The following is a 17795-nucleotide window of genomic DNA, read 5'->3' as shown; positions in this document are numbered from 1 at the left end:
AAATATATTGATTAATTAACTTATTGACATGAATGTATTATATTAATGATAATTTGCTGTATTTAATTATTAATTATATTTGTTTAAATTAAAAAAATAATGTCATTTAATTATTTAATTTTTTGGAGGAAATAATTTTGGGACTGATACCTCACATAATCTAAATAATCTAACACTCTTTATCTCAACAATCTATTATCCATTCCTCAACAATCTATTATTAAAAACTTTATCTCAATTATTTTTACTGTAACAAAAGTGACCTTATATATTCATAACTTACATCAAATAAGAGAAAGAAAAAATGTTCACGATTATTTATCGCTTGATATATCTCTTAGGATATTTTCAATTTAATAATAAATTGATTATTTTGTACCTTAAGGGATCACAAATTAGTGACACATTAATGTATATTCAATTTAATTTATATATATAGACAAAATTTGATTTTATCAGATAATGTCACTTCAAACTCTTATATTTATTTCCTCTAAAATTATTATCAAATGATGTTGGTGATTCAATTATTCATTTAAATAAATATTATTCTATTATGTAAAAAGTTCTATTTTATTATTTATTTTAATTTTAGTAGGACATCATTTAATTATTATTCTATTTCTGTAAATAACTATATTATCGTAATACTTATATATATATATACATATAATTGATTAGTAAATAATATATAATTGATTGATTAATTGAATTATTATAATGGATTAATTCATAATTTAATTATTATAAAGTAGTATCTAAATTTTGGTGTTATTACTTCTGTACATTTCTATAAATTCAGATTTAAATTAAAATTTACATTATATTCTCTCTCGTCCATTTTTAAGTTTTTACCTTTCCTTCTTCTTTACCCTACTTGCCAACCACGTAACACGTACGTAACAATTAATAAGTTACAAAGGTTTCAATTAAGAAGGTAGAGAATATAATGTGAATTTTAGTTTAAATATGAATTTATAGAAATGGAAGTGGAGGGATGTGTAGTCTACTTCCTTAACTCGTTGATATGGATTGGTCCCTCACTCACATTTGCTTGTCCCTTTTTCTGCCTATGTCCCACTTTGTCCCCTCCCACCCTTACACCACCCTGTTCAACCTTTTTCTCAACACCTTTTCAGCACTTTTTTCCTTACTACTTTTTTCTATATGTTCTTTATTTTATTCTGACTAAAAGTGTTTGAACAGAAAAACACTTCCAATATTATTTGAACTGGACAGGATTTATAAAATATTGACACATGGGTACGGTAGGGTGGTTATGTGTATTCCCTGCATTCAAGCAACCTTAAAGTATTTAGTAGAGTGACAGGGATAGTTGAAAGCACACAGTTCCTGATCAGGCAAAGCATTATTATTCCTCAAATATGGTCCATAAAAAATAAGCACAGACAATATGTTTGACTGCGTATTGAAAATTAACGCATAAATGTTATGTTGCCAAAACAACAAAATTTAAGAAACCAGTTATGGTCCTTGTACATCTTTATTAAGTTCTTCTGGAGAAACATCATCCCAACCCATGTCTTGCATTAGGTTATTCATCACCAGCTGAAATGTGGGATCTCTACTTTAAATGCACTCGAATAACTCTTACTAACTAAATAGATAAATTTTGTGAGCTCCAAAAAATTGATCTAAAAATTACTCTCTAAAATAAATTCAAATAAAATACACTAAAATATAAGTCTAAATAAAATTAATTATATTTCAAAGTATATGCACAAATAAAAATATTTATAAAAAATATTTACGTATTTAAGTTTGATAAAAAAAATAAAAAATATTTAAGTATTTTAATATTATCAAGCAACACATATCTATAGGGCTGAGTACCATGATATATATTTCCATGTTGATTAACAAATAGTTAGTAAAAATACATGTACAAATATACTAATTACTTGTGAGTGCCCAAGATACTTATTTAATATCTTGCGAATTTTATAACAATAGTAAGCATAAATTTTTTTTGTCATTCCTAATTATGCATACTATTTTTAATTAAATATTAAATAATTTAATATTTATTTTTCGTAAGATTTTTAATTAAATGATAAAATCTATTTTCTAAATTTTACAATTAAATGGTTGAGTATACATATAAATATTAATAATTATTATATATTAAATTAATAGTTATATTACATGATTGGTATTTTAATTTATTATAATAAGAATTTTTAAAAGTTATGATAGAATTTAAGATACATATCAACATCTGATTGGTAATAAAGTTATTAGTAATTAATTTATTAATAATAATCTATTGATTAATTTACTTATTGACATGAATGCATTATATTAATGATAATTTATTTTATTCAATAATTAATTATATTTGTTTGAATTAAAAAATAATAATCTCATTTAATTATTTAATTTTTTTGGAGGAAATAATTTTGGGACTGATACCTCACATAATTCCAATAATCTAACACTCTTTTATATATATTATTATATTATTAAATCTTGGGGTAAATTTCTTTTATCCATTTCTCTCAACAATCTATTGTTAAGAATTTCGTCTCAACTATTTTGACGGTTAAAAAAAAAAAGTGAACCTTATATATTATTCATAACTTACCTCAGCCAAGAGAGAAAAAATATTCAAAGATACTGATGATTATTTATTCCTTGATATATCTCTTAGGAATATATATATATATATATATATATATATATATATATATATATATATATATATATATATATATATATATAAACGAAAAGAATCACCAATAAATTAGATATAATTACCGTAATTGACTGTGCTAAGTTTATATTCAGTTTACGAATAAATTGATTATTTTATACCTTAAGGGATCACAAATTAATGAGATATTAATTTATATTCAATTTAATTTATACATAGACCAAATTTGATTTTATTCACTTGATAATCTTATATTTATTTCCTCTAAAATTATTATCAAATGTTGGTGATTCAATTATTCATTCAAATAAATATTATTCTATTATATAAAAAGGTTCTATTTTATTATTAATTTTAATTTTAGTAGGACATTATTTAATTATTATTCTATTTCTGTAAATAACTATATTATCGTAATACTTATATATATAGTTGATTAGTAAATAATATATAATTGATTGATTAATTGAATTATTAATCAATTATTATAATGGATTAATTCATAATTTAATTATTATGAAGTAGTACCTAAATTTTGGTGTTATTACTTCTGTACATTTCTATAAATTCAGATTTAAATTAAAATTTACATTATATTCTCTCTCGTCCATTTTTAAGTTTCAACCTTTCCTTCTTCTTTACCCTACTTGCCAAACACGTAACACGTACGTAACAATTAATAAGTTACAAAGTTTTCAATTAAGAAGGTAGAGAATATAATGTGAATTTTAGTTTAAAGATGAATTTATAGAAATGGAACGTTGATATGGCTTGGTCCCTCACTCACATTTGCTTGTCCCTTTTTCTGCCTATGTCTACGTCACGTGGACTCCCACTTTGTCCCCTCCCACCCTTACACCACCCCGTTCAACCTTTTTTCTCAACACCTTTTCAGCATTTTTTTCCTTACTACTTTTTTCTTCTTAAACAATGTTTTTATATATGTTCTTTATTTTATTCTGACTAAAAAGTGTTTGAACTGACTGGACAGGATTTATAAAATATACATGATAGTTACGTGAGATTTCAATGTAAACATGACACATGGGTAGGGACAGTCGACTCTTAAGATACATGTTATTTATAAGTTATAATTATTTATTGGTTATTATCTATAAGTTGATAGCTATATGTAAGAACTTTTATTTCATTATAATAATTCTTATAAACAAGAATTTGCATCAATTTTATAATTCTCATCTAATTTTTATACTTTGAGTGTCAGAATTTTTTATTTTTTAATTTATTTCATTCTTTTTCTCTTAACAAAGGAAATTCATTGTCCGATGTGTGAGATCTAGGAGCTCATCTTGGCCTGACATGAGACAACTCTAGATTTTGATAAGTATACTATTATAGATGACATGCCAATGTTGATAGGTGAAGAATGACAATTAGAAAAAGGTAGAATTTTTTTCCCAAAAGAAAAATCTAGGAGCTTCCACCAATTTTTATTTAAGGAAAACATTGAAAAAATAAAACAAAGTAAGGAATAGTCTACGCTTTGAGAAAAATGATTTGAGAGTCGTTTACGTATGAGGAAGGTATCCACACCCCATGCGTCCATCATAAAGACGACAACCTTTAATCGAGTGTGATAAAAAATAAAGTGACTTCTTAATCATTTATCTTCCCTTAAAAACATGAATTATGTTTGATATATTTTTATTTATTTAGAAAAAGAAAGCAATTTTTTTTTTAGAAAAAAAGAAGGGATTTTATGTTTTTTTTTTAGATTTTTAGGTCAACAAGAGATTTGTTCTTGCTTCTATGTATCCTCAGGTGCAATAAGAAAATTAAACTTACATAATTCTTTGCAGAAAAAACCTTGTGTGTTGGGTTGATTTTATCTTTTTCAAAAGATTTATTTTAATTGCGTGAGAAAGTCGTTAAGGTGTTGAAAATTGAAACAACGTTGAATTTTACGTGAAAAACGGAAAGGATCGCTTAAGGCATTGGACCTTGAAGTGATCTCAAATAAAGTGTATTTTTTGTGGAGAAAAAAGAGAATTGGGTGATAATTTATTTTGAGTATTTTTTTTTACCTTTTTAAGAAAATATTTTGGTTTTTGTGATAAACTTTGTGAAGTCAAACAAGTTGAAGACCCAACATGATATTCACAAAATTTACTCACATGTTATTGAAACATCACCAAACAAGTAGGAGACTCAACATGGATTGCACGAAATGTGAAAAAGGAGACCTAGCATTCACAAAATTTGAGAAGTCAAACAAGTTGGAGACCGAGTATAACATTCACAAAATTTATTCATACATTATTGAAATACCACCAAACAAGTCAGAGACCTAACATGGAGTGCACATAAAGTAAGCCTGTACTAAAGAATATTAATGCAAATTTACAAAAATACATAAATAATTGACATAGCGCTACAAAATCAAATAAATCGAATATCAATAGAAAGAGATAGAATAGAAGTGAGGAGTACACTTAGTAATTAATGATGGGGAATTAAAACATGGGGGATATCAAATAAATAGCGAAATATTTAAAACATATTATTAATTAAACTAACTAATTAGGCCATGATAAAAAGACAAGTAAATTGAAAAAATACAATAAATAATAGAGACAAAAAAAAGAAATAAAATAAAGAGTTATCCACTAATTTACTTATTATGTATTTATTTATTCACTATTATTATTATTTTTTAGGGTCAAAGTCAAAGGTTTGACACTGACGAAGTGCTAACATGACGAGCCTGTCCATCAACCTAGGTGGCAAGGGTGCAAATATAAAATAGGAGGGTGTAACTATTAGTTTTTATTTTATTTAAGATTTAACAAAAACACTAGACCCAAAATGAAAGGGGTGTATGTGTAAAAAAAGGTGTAAATAATAGTGTTTATTTTATTTTAGGGAGACAAACTAGGTTGTCAATATTTTTTTTCATTTTTTTTACTATTATTGGACTAGGGTTAGAATTGGGCCATGACAACCCAACCCAACTCGTAATTAGAAAAAAGGTTGGAAAACCCTAAGTGTTTAACCCCCAAAACAATACGAGAAAGAAGGCTGCTACCATGGAGGGTGGAACACCCACTATGTTGTTATCAGTGCAGGGTTTGGCGGCGCGAGGTCGCTACGAGGATGACATTGGCACGAAGGAGTCTCAAGAACACAAACGAAGAAAGGATGAAGATGATGGGGAATGTGCGAATAACTAAAAAAAATGCAATAGCAAATAAAAAATAGCAATGCAACTCATATGGACCATGTCGACGCGACCAAGGTGCCCACCGATGAGATGAACCAAAATAAATAGCAGATCACAAAAAGAAAGAATGGGGAACGAAAAAGAAGTGGGAGAGGAAGATAGGAGAGGGAAACATGAGAGTGAGTGATGGAATGAAGGGTTATCTGGAGACTCCTTTCTTGATTTAAGATCATTGAGGGATACCATAGGTCCATCGATCCCGTTGAAGCTTGATGACATGGGCTGATCCTAAAAGGATTTACATGACAAAGACTACCCTTGGATTCAAAAAGAACTCTAGGGTCTCTGTGTGAGCGACTGACGTTGAATGTATCCTACTATCACAATTGTCTTCAGGCATCGAGTTTCTTGTTGAATGAATTTTCTTCTCAAATTGTGCAAGTATGAACCTTAAGATATCAATTGTTTATTTTCTTATTTTTCTTTTCTTCTTCCTTTCTCTTTATCCTAACAATCACAAGTGTGTGTTCTATTCCAGAATCCAAATTCAAATAAAATTAGTCTTTCTTTGATTCACATGAATTTTATTGGACTTGTAACGTAGCCAGAGGTTAAGAGGGCCGTGTAAGAAAGGTCAGATAGGCTCAAAGAGTATTTAAGTGTTTTATAAAATAAGAACCTTGAACATCTTGTACTTTTATTCATTATTTTTACCTTTATTCATTTCAACCTTTTGAGGAACTTTACTCCATTTGTCTTATACATTGACCATCATTACAAGCCTTCACTCAATTTTTGTCTCTAATTTAGTTTGCATTTTCTTAGCCAAATAGCTTGATTTGCTGCTCTGACATTTCCCGCTTCAGCAGAAAGCAGTGTTGAGAGTCGCTACTTGCTTTTTGTCTCTCATATTTTCTTTCAACTAGCTTATTTTTAATGGATCCTATTTTATCTCTCCACTCACACAATAACTCTCATTTTAACTTTAAAAAATATATAGTTATGCAAACTTAATAGTAATTACTTATATAAACAATTTCTACAACAACCTTTTAACAATTCATTTGCTCTAATGATATTTTCAAGTGCTTAACTTTAATAACTAACTTAAGCAATAATCTTGCTAATAGTATTTCCAATGTTCTGTTGAATACTTTACATAAAGTTGCCCTTGGAATCCAAAGAATGTTAGAAATTAAGGCCATTTATACTAGGTGTCTATGTAATATATGTCATTTTTAACCATGTGTCATTTTTCAATCAGAGGAACGGGGACAACAGATTATTACAGTCACTATATTACAATGGCCCAATTTATATTTATCTTTAGTATATTGTTTATAGTAGCTTTTCAATTTGGATAAGTTTTCCATTTTCAACAATAAAAAAGTGCCTTTAGCCTTATAGGTAGTATAAAAAAGCGCTTGTAGCCTTATAAAACAAGCTAGTCGTGGTCCAAGTTTATAGATGTCGGATGAAGTGAAAGGCCAAAAAGGTTATTAAATAATCCGTTATTGACCTCAATAAAAACATTTCCTTTCTTGTTGTTGTGCATTATTTTTATTCTTCCCTATTTAGCCTCACCCCAAGTCCCTCTATTTATGAAACCAATCTCCTCTCTGTTCCTTACTTCTTTGATACCTCCTATTCAAGCCCCCTCCTCTCTAAACAACAAACAGTTATCTTTCTTTCTCATCTTTACTGTGAAAATCTGCAAAGCCTACCTTATTCTTCCTCACTGCTATGTTTTCCCATGTTCTTGCATCCACAGCTGACATGACCAAACAAATTACCATCATAACATTTCACATGTCAGGGATAACTGGATGTGAAACACTCCTGTGGATTCTCATTGCTGACTTTATGTGGTACTGTATGATCAACTTGCTTCTTTTTGGACTAAGCCACTCAGCTGCTCGTTTGCTTCTTCAACTGCATCAGTCAGCTGCTGCTCGTGTTACACGTTCACACCTTGATCAGATACCAAATATGGAACTGCAACCACTGCAAGCTCAGGTGTAGCATCTGAACATTAACATAGCCTGGTTTCATCAATATATATAGGCTTTAAGTTGTGTTTCTGGTTTTATGCTCTTATTATATAGTCTTATTTTTCTCTAGGAACATGTTATGTTGCTGTGATAGTTCCTTTTTAAAATTCCTAATGATTAAGGGCTTTGCTTAATCCCAAAATCATGGGGTTGTTAGCAGCAAAATGAACCAGACTTTTTTGGTTTGACTTTGATTCTCTGTAGAAGTTGGATTAGTTCCGATGTATACACGTTATTGTCTTGTTGGACCCCAAATGTTGCTAAACTCAGTATTGTTCATGAACCAAATGGGATAGGTAATTCATAATTGTAAAAGTTCTACATAGCTGGATTGCCGATCAGTTCTAAGGGAGCAAGTTTTCTTGCTAATATTGGACAAAACTCAATTGAGAGGCCTAGTTCCACTATAAGAGATGCTTTAAGCGGAGAATTTTGGGGAAAACATATTGAATAGGGCAACATTTACAAAAGAATCCCTATTATCAAGGGAAAAAAGGCTTCCCCATATGAGGGCTCTTGATGTAATAAGGCAATTACAACTGTGAGGAGAAGCTTAAAATATAGGATACCAAAAGAACTGAACCGAACTAAAAACTAAAAACACCTTATGTTGCAGAAAACCGAAAAGAGCAAGGACTTGACCAAAGCTATGAAACTTGTAAGTACTTTGTAGAAATGGAATGGTCTTACCTTCCTGTTTTTTGTTTATTAAAAAAAATATTAATAAATCGTGGATATTATTAAATAAATCCAGTATGTCCTAATCTTTTAATCCCTATTTTTTTTTTTGTTTTACGCTTCCTCAGCCAGGTTTGGGCAGAATAGCAGAGCAAGTATATTAGCATAGCAAAAATGCATTCCTCGTCATTAATATGTTTGCTAGTGGTAAGTGTGGCTTCTCGGGAGAATTGATGAATGCATCAAAGATGCACTTGCTATTGCTAGTACCAGTACATCTAATAATTCTTAATTGTTTGGTTTAAATAGCTCCGGACTGTGGAAAAAGGAGTATCCCGAACCTACACACCGAGGTATTGACGGCTATTCTCAAATATCGCAGAACAGAACAGAATGGGATAAGATGAGATAGAATGCAATAGAAACAAAGACAAGGGGAAAATGAGTTATCTACTCTTCTTAACGGTCAAAGCGAACCCTTTCATTCATTCCGAATTACAGATTTCGGAATCAATAAAATCTCCCCAAGTAGGATTTACGACAAGTCAGTTAACAGCTGACCGCTCTAGCCCCAGCGGGGATGGAGCGAAAGAAGTTTTGAGAATTCAAGAGAAGGTCACGGCGAGACGAACCATTTCTAATTAATGATAGGTGTCAAGTGGAAGTGTAGTGATGTATGCAGCTGAGGCATCCTCCAGTAGACTTGAACCTTGTTCCTACATGATCCAATCAAGTCGATCAAGCACTAGTCATCCATTTTCATTGTTCAACTCTTTGACAACATGAAAAAACCAAAAACTCTGCCCCTCCTCTCTATTTATTCAAGGGATGGAAGGGCAGAGGCCTTTGGTGTCCCCTCCAGTCGAGAATTAGGGCCTCACAATGAATAGCCAATATATTTGCTTTTATCTCATGCCTTTCTTCGGTTCATGGTTCAATATTCTAGTGTCCTAGGCATAGAGGAACCACACCAATCCATCCCGAACTTGGTGGTTAAACTCTATTGCGGTCACGATATTTTAGGGGAGGTCCTGCAGAAAAATAGCTCGGCGCTAGGATGATAAAAAGCTTAACACCTCTCATTCTTATTACTTTTTCAATATTAAAAAAGTAATAAGAATGAAAAATAAAAAGGTCGTCTTATCTAAAACCCCAACCAATTATGAAATCCCCTATCTCCCACTTCACACCTTGGAACGCACCATTCTTATAGAGAGAGGCGCTTTCACATCTTCTTATTTAGAAGTTTTCTGCCTTTCCTGGACACATACAAAACCAAGCACAAAACTCAGTCCTAAACTTCTAAATATGTCACCATATAAACTACTTGAGACTTATCCTTGAACATTCAAGTTTAGTCCTAAGGGATTCAATTGTATTCTTGGTTTGAGCCTTGGTCATAGTGCATGCCAACTGGTTTCCAGAGCTGCAATTAACTAAACTAACTTATTATTCTCCCTCTTGGGTTGCATGAAATATAAACAATATATATTTAAGGATTTTCAGAGATGGTAATACCTTATCTATTGTCATAACCACAATAAAATAGCTCCATTACAATTTTGTCCCAATTTGTTTGGGCTTTTCCTAGCCAAATAGCTTGTTATGGCGTTGTCCCTACTGAGATATTCTAGGCTTCAGCAGAGGATTGAGTTGGGCCACTACTTTTTTTTGTTTCTGTTTATCATGTTTACTATCATCATTTTGCCTGGGCAGGAATAAAATATGATATGATGCATCTGTTTAGATCAATTGAGGTTGTAAGTTTTCTGGCTAATGTTGGGTAAAATTGAATTCTGTGATGCCAAGTTCTGCTCTAAGAAATGCTTTAAGTTGATAGTATCCGGGAAGATCATATTGTGTAGGCCAATATTTAATAAGGAACCCCTAAAGTGTAAAAATAAATTTCTCCATAACAAGATTCTTTTGGTTTGTGAATCGTAATGTTGTTGATGGACTATACAAGTTACAACTAATAGTAGAAGCGTACAATTGGAATTGCTCTGGAGTTAGGGTACTTATAAACAGAAAAAAAAAAAAAATAGTCCTGCTACATAGAATGATGCTAAAAAGATCTGAACTGAACAGAGCATATGTTTCTACAAACGTGTGAATCATACGTTTCTGCCACTGCTTAATCTTTACTGGGCATACAAACGAACTTCTGCATTAAACATGAACAAACCCCAAAACTTAGTCCTAAACTTAAGGATCACCACATCTTTTGCAGTCAGAATGTCTGTCATAAAATTTCCTACAATATATGAATACAACCCTCCTCGAGGTTTATCCTTAAATATACAAGTTTAGTCATAAGAGATTCAAATGTATTTTTGGTTACCGCCTTGGTCATCATATGTGCTGATAGGCTTTCAGAGTTGCTATGAGCTGGACTTTACCAGCCTTTTCTCTTTATTAGATTTCATGAAACTTAACTTTTGTGTGCTTAGTCCTTTCATGCTGAACTGGAGTGTTAGCAAGGGCAATGGTTGCTTTATCATTTATGATCACCCCACAATAAAATAGCTTCATTCCAATTTTGTCTCAATTTAGTATGCTTTTTCTTAGCCAAATAGCTTGATTTGCTGCCAAGACATTTTCTATTTGAGCAGATAATTGAGTTGAGAGCAACTACTTGTTTTTGTGTATCATATTTACTATCAACAATTTGTTTTTGGATGGATCAAATATGATAAATCCTATCGTAAAAAATGTTGAGTATGGTTTTTCAAACATTTGACTCACTCAAAATGTTTGACTGATTCCAGGTACTGAAAGAACGTCAATGATTAGTTTGCACCTGTTGAAGTGTCAACCACGAGTTGTCCCTTTCCTTTGACATCGTGTATTCTCCATTACGCTATCAGGACTTCGGAGAGTAGGTCTTTTCTGGTTTCTTGGAATTGTTTGCATGAGAAGCAATGATACTGATGCTGCCTTTGTTTATCTGCCAAGCATCTATGTTGCTCTCTGTAGCATAAGCACATAACAGTTGGTGACAAAGAGTTTCTCTTCCTCATGCTCTTGATATTCTTCAACTTGAACTTGCTGTGCTTTCTGATTTTTTTTGTTTTGTTTTGCAGACCTTCTCTACGTCCTTGAGGATTGCAAGCAATATTTTAATGCGGAAAACCCTTAAAAAGATATGGAAAAAATCAAGGACAAGACTGGAGAAATATTTTCACTAAGTAGAAGAGAAATTGCAACCTCTCTCTAAATAAAAGAAGAGAACGATTTCAATCTCTCTTATAATAGGATAATAGACCTCTCTTAATACAATAAGAGAAACACTCAAAAAATTATCTATTGTTCTTTCTTGGATGGGATGCATAGATGAGCAAAATGGCTTGCTATTTATAGGCATAGATTTGAATTAATGCATTGAATGCCACGGCAAAATTTCTTTACTCCAACCAATTGTACAGGCCTAGCTATGTAGAGGTAGATTTTACCACATGCCATTTTTTACTTTCTATGCCACAAAAGTGGCTTTACCATTGGGTGGTTTCACATTCTGTTCTGCAAAATGAAATGTGTCACCAGCTTCAAGAATTCCAAGACCTTAAAGGGTCTGCTGGCATGAATGGAGAGGGTTGGGGTTGGCTAGTAATTTGGTTCGCTGTAGTCCGTGCTATTTTGTTAGGAAGAAATAACATGAGTTTTGGACAAAAAACAATTCAGATTAAATACGTAGTATTGGAGGCTAATGTACATTCTTGGAAATGGCTAAGGTCAAAGAAGAAGGGGTTAAGCTACTCTCTGGCGGTGTGGACGACAATCCCAGCAGCTTGTCTTGGCCAATTTCAACAAAACATTAAGGGGGGCATGGGTGGGGTTGTTACGCTGGTTTTAAACAGATAAGTAACACACTGTATATAGCAGAATGATGATGGATTTATACGTGAGAAACATCCTGCGTTTCAGACTTTGGTATGATCCTGGGGGAGGTACATCTGTGAAGGGATATATGTTATTATGCTCGTTTTTGTAGGAGGTTAATAGGATAGCTGCGAAATTGCGGAAACAGGTTATGTGCAGAGATAATTCGAAGGGTTTTTTTTGTGTTTGCTGCAAAGTTATATACTTAAGTACTTGTTGGTTCTGAGGTTCCAAATGTTGGGGAAGGTGCTTTCGGTCTTCACAATGTTTTTTTAAGTTTGTTATTAGTCTTGGATTGGGGCACAACTTGTGTCATATTACAGAGCTTATTTAATAAGATTCACTTTTTGGCTGTTAAAAAAAATTAAGGTAACTATAATAATCTATATTCAAATAATTAATTGAACCAAATAGCTGACATAATCAAATAAACTAACCTTTCCAGGAGATACCTGATTTTTTTTCTTAGCATATCTGAAGGTAACCTATATGAATGGGTGAGGGTGATGGGAAGATCTTGTACATGGTGGCAAATGGTAATTAGAAAGGGGCATTTGGAGACCTATGAACAAAAACATAAGTGACCAGAGAGAAAGAGCATTTGATTTCATATCGTGGCAGACATTAGACACGCACTTTTGCAATAGAGTGAAACAGCTTGGGGTGCATTTTCTAGCAGATAGTGTATAAGTAGGGGACGACCAAGAGGTATATTTAACTTGTAAATGATTCTTAAAAATTAAAAATATATTTAAGAGATGTATAAGGGAGTGTGTCCTCAAGAGGCATGGATGTGTTGTTTATCAACATATAGCAAATTGTAACAGACTGCATAAAAGGCAGTAACACATCAGCAAAACATGTGATGTGGCAGAAAGATAGTTATTGACATTGAAGGAATTTATTAATAATTTTATTAATGATTAATGTTTATTTGAGAATTTAATAAATTGTTTTAGTGTGATATTTTTTTTAATTATATTTTTTTCATTCACAATATTCAAATATGAAACATTCATTAAAAAAATCAAATCCAAAACTTTTGATCACTCTTCATCAATGACTTATTAATTTTATATATTATAAATATTTCATTTGATATAAATTTATTGAAGATGGAGTTTGTGTAAACTCAATAAGGTACCCAAAAAAATACCCAACACTCAAAATTTAAAAATCCAACCATGATTAATATTAATGATTAATATTTTCTTAGATTCTTTGCTAAATATATAACTACAGAAACAAAAACCTAAAAGAGAAGAATATGACACTCCGTGATACTGATAGGAAGCAGGAAAATTGCTCCTCTTTGTTCAAAAAGAATACTAGTTCAGATTTGAGGCATGAAATGCCCTTTAGAAAGATCATCAAGGCAGTCAAACAAAAGAACACTTGACGAATGAAACAGATAAATAATTCGACAATTTTGTATTAGAAAATAAAAATTAGAAAAACAACCCACGCACGGAATCGTAGAGGAGCGCAGCAGAAAAGCTCCACATAAGCCAGCAACAAGCTGCTCTAAGGATTTTTTTTAAAAGCTACATCTTATGAAAATTTACACTATAATATAAGCTACTTAAAATTTAAGAATTTTTGTGTAATATTGTTTGGCCCAATTTCTTCTTTAAATAGAAAAAAAGTTAAAATTAAGTTAGATACGTTAAAATTTCTGCATGGCATGTATTATGATCGTTCATATATTTTACATATAAAAATATGTACCAAAAATAAATTATTCCACACATAAAAAAAATTATTAGACGATTTAAAAAAAAAACACTTGTCCTAAAATTAATCTTACTTACCCAGAACTGATTATGAAAATTAACAACTTGTAAAACAGTTTAACTAAATTTAATTTTTCTAGTTAGTATAAAAGTACTTTTATATAATTTTTTTTTTCTACTCTCCTTTTTACTCATAACAATATTAAACTCAATTATTGGCAAATATTAATTGCTTCCAATTTTATAAGAATTAGAATTTTATTGTTAGCATACTAATTTATATACTATGTATACCCCAGCGTATTAAGGATGTTGTTAGGCGCACCCAATAGTATTGTTGGTGTACCTAACAGTATTGCTAGCAGTATTACTGGTGTATCCAACATTCCTTCTAAAAGCCAAAAATGTCCTTGGGTCCTCGCATACCGGCAGATCAAGTTGATCCGTAAGTGTGCAGAGGATATTTTTTAAAAATTGAAGGCCATTTTTTTTACAATTTGAAGCTTTATTTTTTTTTTACAATTTGAAGCTTTATTTATTTGAGTCATGACCAATCAAAAAAATATTTACAAACTAAAATCCATTTGAAAAAATAATTAATTTTATTTTATGTCTCTTTTGTTTATGTAAATTAAATATTATCCTATGAATGTTTAGTTAAATGTAACATTGAAACTATTTCAACGAAATTCAAATGAATTTGGAATCAAGTAATTTAAAAATAACACTTAAACGTTAACACTAATATTATAAACAAAAATAACTTTAAATATACTGAATGTTAAGCAAAAAACAAAAATGTGGTCTAGTACAAGAAATGTATATACATCGAATGTCAATATGAAATGTGTAAAGAAACTACGACTGATCCATGCGGCGCCTACGTCGAAATCTCACGTACACAATGCGGTCCTGGGTGACACTCCTAGCAATCTTGAGGCATTCTTCGATGACCTCATGTGTTTATGTGCCTGACATGACTACCCCTAGGCTGAGGTGACGCTCCAACCTGTCGGCGATTACATCGCAAGCCTCCTATTAAATAGAAAACAAACAAATTAGACAAATTAGTATTAAAAAATTGACGTAAATGACATTTCATACGTCTAACCATATAGTAACACTTACCACTACATGTCTGGGCTCTTCGACATCAGACCTGACTGGATCATCCGGGACCTGAGGGATTTGTCTGGGCTACACAACAAGTGCATTTGCCAGAGGATCTAATGACTGTGCCGCGATAATGAATGAATGAGAAATACGAAAGAACCAGTCAATGTAGTCTGACACACATTGACCTGGCATAACACATGGATCACTTGCTGCCGCCAGATGGTCTGAGTAGTGCGTTCATGTATCGTCTATGCCATCATATGACACCTATGGATGGACAGGGTGTGCAGGAATGCACTAGACGTAGCCGAACTAGCGCATAACCCTCTCTGGTCTGTATCTGACAACAACAGGCCCCAACAGACTTGTCCCGAGAAGCATGAAATCGGATGAAAGTCCTACACAGGTCGGTGCTCTGAATATGGCATCCAGCAGACATCTGGGATTCACCGACGATCTAGGCGCTGCCTGTACGTCGTTGTAGACACCTTCTTCACAGTTTTCTTTGTTGCAATTCACCGACACGCATGTGGTGACACCTCGTCATAGTCCGGATCAGCATTGCACTCCGCAACTGACAGAAAGTGCTCGTATATCCAAGACTACAGGGTTTACACAAAAATCATACATGTTAACTAAATATACACTTATTAAAACATTGTTGTAATTAAATTATAAAATACATCTTAATTACCTGTAACAAGGTGATGTAACCAGCAAGCTGTCGACTGGTGCTGAGACTGGCATCATTAAGCTGATCGTACATATGGACGAGCCCAGCAGCTCCCCATGCATACCGCCCAACAAGAGTGAGGTCACGCAGGGCATGTAAGTGTACGACATGAACATGGGTTGCACTCTTATTAGCAAAGAGAGTGCAAAAAAGATGCAGAAGATAAGTGCGAGTGATAGTTGTCTTGTGTTGCGTCTGACATTTACGTTGGTATATGTCTCGCAGCCACTGCAGGCGTACGTATGGTCTGCCACATTGGCCTATCTCGGCCATGACCACCTCTGGTGAGACCATAAGTAACTCAACCAGGAGCAACATTGCCTCGTCAATGCACAGAGGCTGGAAGTCACGCAGTGCGCCAACGATTGACAGATGGAGAAGAGTCGCGATGTCATCCAGCATTATCGAAATCTCCCCCATAGAAAGGTGGAAACTAGAAGTCTCCCGGTGCCACCTCTCGACAAAGGAGGATATAAGTCCCTGATCGCCAGTGTCAATAGAACACACGAGCAAAGGACTTAATCCTATCCCAACAACCATGTCCTCAATTGCAGGAACAGGCCTGCCTAAGTTATGCACCTTTCTTCCATGGGAGGGTAACTTCAAATCAGGACGTTTTTGAATTAAAGTACAAAGGAACACAATTTGTTCAAAAAACGTGAATCAATAACCAATAAATAAAAAAATAAATGTTAACTAACTTTAATATTATAAATACATGTCCAGACCATACGCTGGCCGCAACATGGTCAGCATACTCTGTAAGCACTGATGGGTCTCTGGGTCCACCAGGAAATCCCTCAGGCTCGTCCTCGTCAGTCTCTGTACCGGTATCCTATGCGTCAATCTTTGCACCGGTGTCTTGTGCGACAGCATCTACCATGGGCTCATCCCCAACTACAGCAGCCTCTGCCTCTGGTACTGCAGGCGAATTCGCAGGTACCACAGACACATCATCGTCAACAATGACTGGTACTTGTCGCCTGTATACCGATGTGGTCGGCCTTCCGATGGGAAGCACCGTCAGTATCATCACCATCCCCTCCTCTCCCCAAACCTCTGGCAACAACCCTACCTAACGCACGGCCTAATCCTCTAGTCTTAACCAAGATCTACAAATGTCTATCACAAATTCCATCACTAAATCACACAAATTCCAATCAATCCTTTTATGTGTGTATGGTTTTCGAAATTTCATTTGGTTTGGTTTCGAGAAATTTGGTGTTTTGTGTTTGGGTTTGAACTATTGAAGTTATGTTGAAACTTCTTTAGATGCTTAATATTTGTTTTTAGCCTAATCAGCCAATTAATTGCATGATTCTAATTATTCAATTGTAATCAGAAAATTTTGTTGAATTACGAGTTGAAGAAGACAGCTAAAGAGGATTGGTCATCAATAAATAGCACTAGCAGTGTTATAAGCTTGAGAATTAGCAAAAAGGTTGTGATTAATCAGGAAAAGCTTTTGTTTGGGAGAAAGAAGGACAAGATGGTAACGAAAGCCTAAGGAATTGAATTTTAGAAATCAGAGAAGCTGCTTATGATTCTGATGATGTCATTGAGTCATATGCCTTCCGAGGAGCTTCAAGAAGAAATTTGACTGGTGTTTTGAGCCTCATCAAAGATCTTTGAGCTCCTACTCACATGTTATTGAAGAGGACATAATTGGTGTTCAAGATGATGTTAGGATTTTGATGTTATGTTTGGTTGACCCCAACAAAGGCCATAGAGTAGTAGCCATTTGTGGAAT

The 17795-nt window shown here is 32.9% G+C and overlaps 1 protein-coding gene and 1 long non-coding RNA gene across 3 annotated transcripts; one reads left to right on the top strand and one right to left on the bottom strand.

The window, feature by feature from the left end:
• The first annotated feature begins 7417 nt into the window (after positions 1-7417).
• On the top strand, positions 7418-9692 carry LOC114395698. Of its 2 annotated transcripts, XR_003663088.1 has the most exons (3): positions 7418-7871; positions 8713-8791; positions 8894-9692. It is a non-coding gene; the product is annotated as an uncharacterized LOC114395698 (long non-coding RNA). The 2 variants fall into 2 exon arrangements; XR_003663087.1 differs by having other exon boundaries at positions 8713-9692.
• A 5467-nt stretch (positions 9693-15159) lies between these two features.
• LOC114396317 (protein MAIN-LIKE 1-like) lies at positions 15160-16585 on the bottom strand. The gene is made up of 4 exons (XM_028358224.1): positions 16007-16585; positions 15852-15914; positions 15325-15393; positions 15160-15231 (listed from the first exon to the last, which is right to left on the bottom strand). The coding sequence occupies exons 1-4, from the start codon at positions 16583-16585 to the stop codon at positions 15160-15162; spliced, it is 783 nt and encodes a 260-aa protein (XP_028214025.1).
• Positions 16586-17795: the final 1210 nt, after the last annotated feature.

Source organism: Glycine soja, chromosome 18 (genome assembly GCF_004193775.1).
Source record: "Glycine soja cultivar W05 chromosome 18, ASM419377v2, whole genome shotgun sequence".
Taxonomy (NCBI): Eukaryota; Viridiplantae; Streptophyta; class Magnoliopsida; order Fabales; family Fabaceae; genus Glycine; species Glycine soja.
Note: the sequence above shows the minus strand (reverse complement) of the source record. Positions and strands in the feature narration are given on the sequence as shown.

What these genes read in the sequence shown, in the direction of transcription:
- LOC114396317 (XM_028358224.1), bottom strand. Translation starts at nt 16,585, where the DNA reads ATGGTTGTTGGGATAGGATTAAGTCCTTTGCTCGTGTGTTCTATTGAC. An exon ending in GTTACATCACCTTGTTACAG is followed by an intron (nt 15,915 to 16,006) that starts GTAATTAAGATG and finishes TAAACCCTGTAG; the next exon opens with TCTTGGATATACGAGCACTT. An exon ending in CTGATCCGGACTATGACGAG is followed by an intron (nt 15,394 to 15,851) that starts GTGTCACCACAT and finishes CTTGTTGTGTAG; the next exon opens with CCCAGACAAATCCCTCAGGT.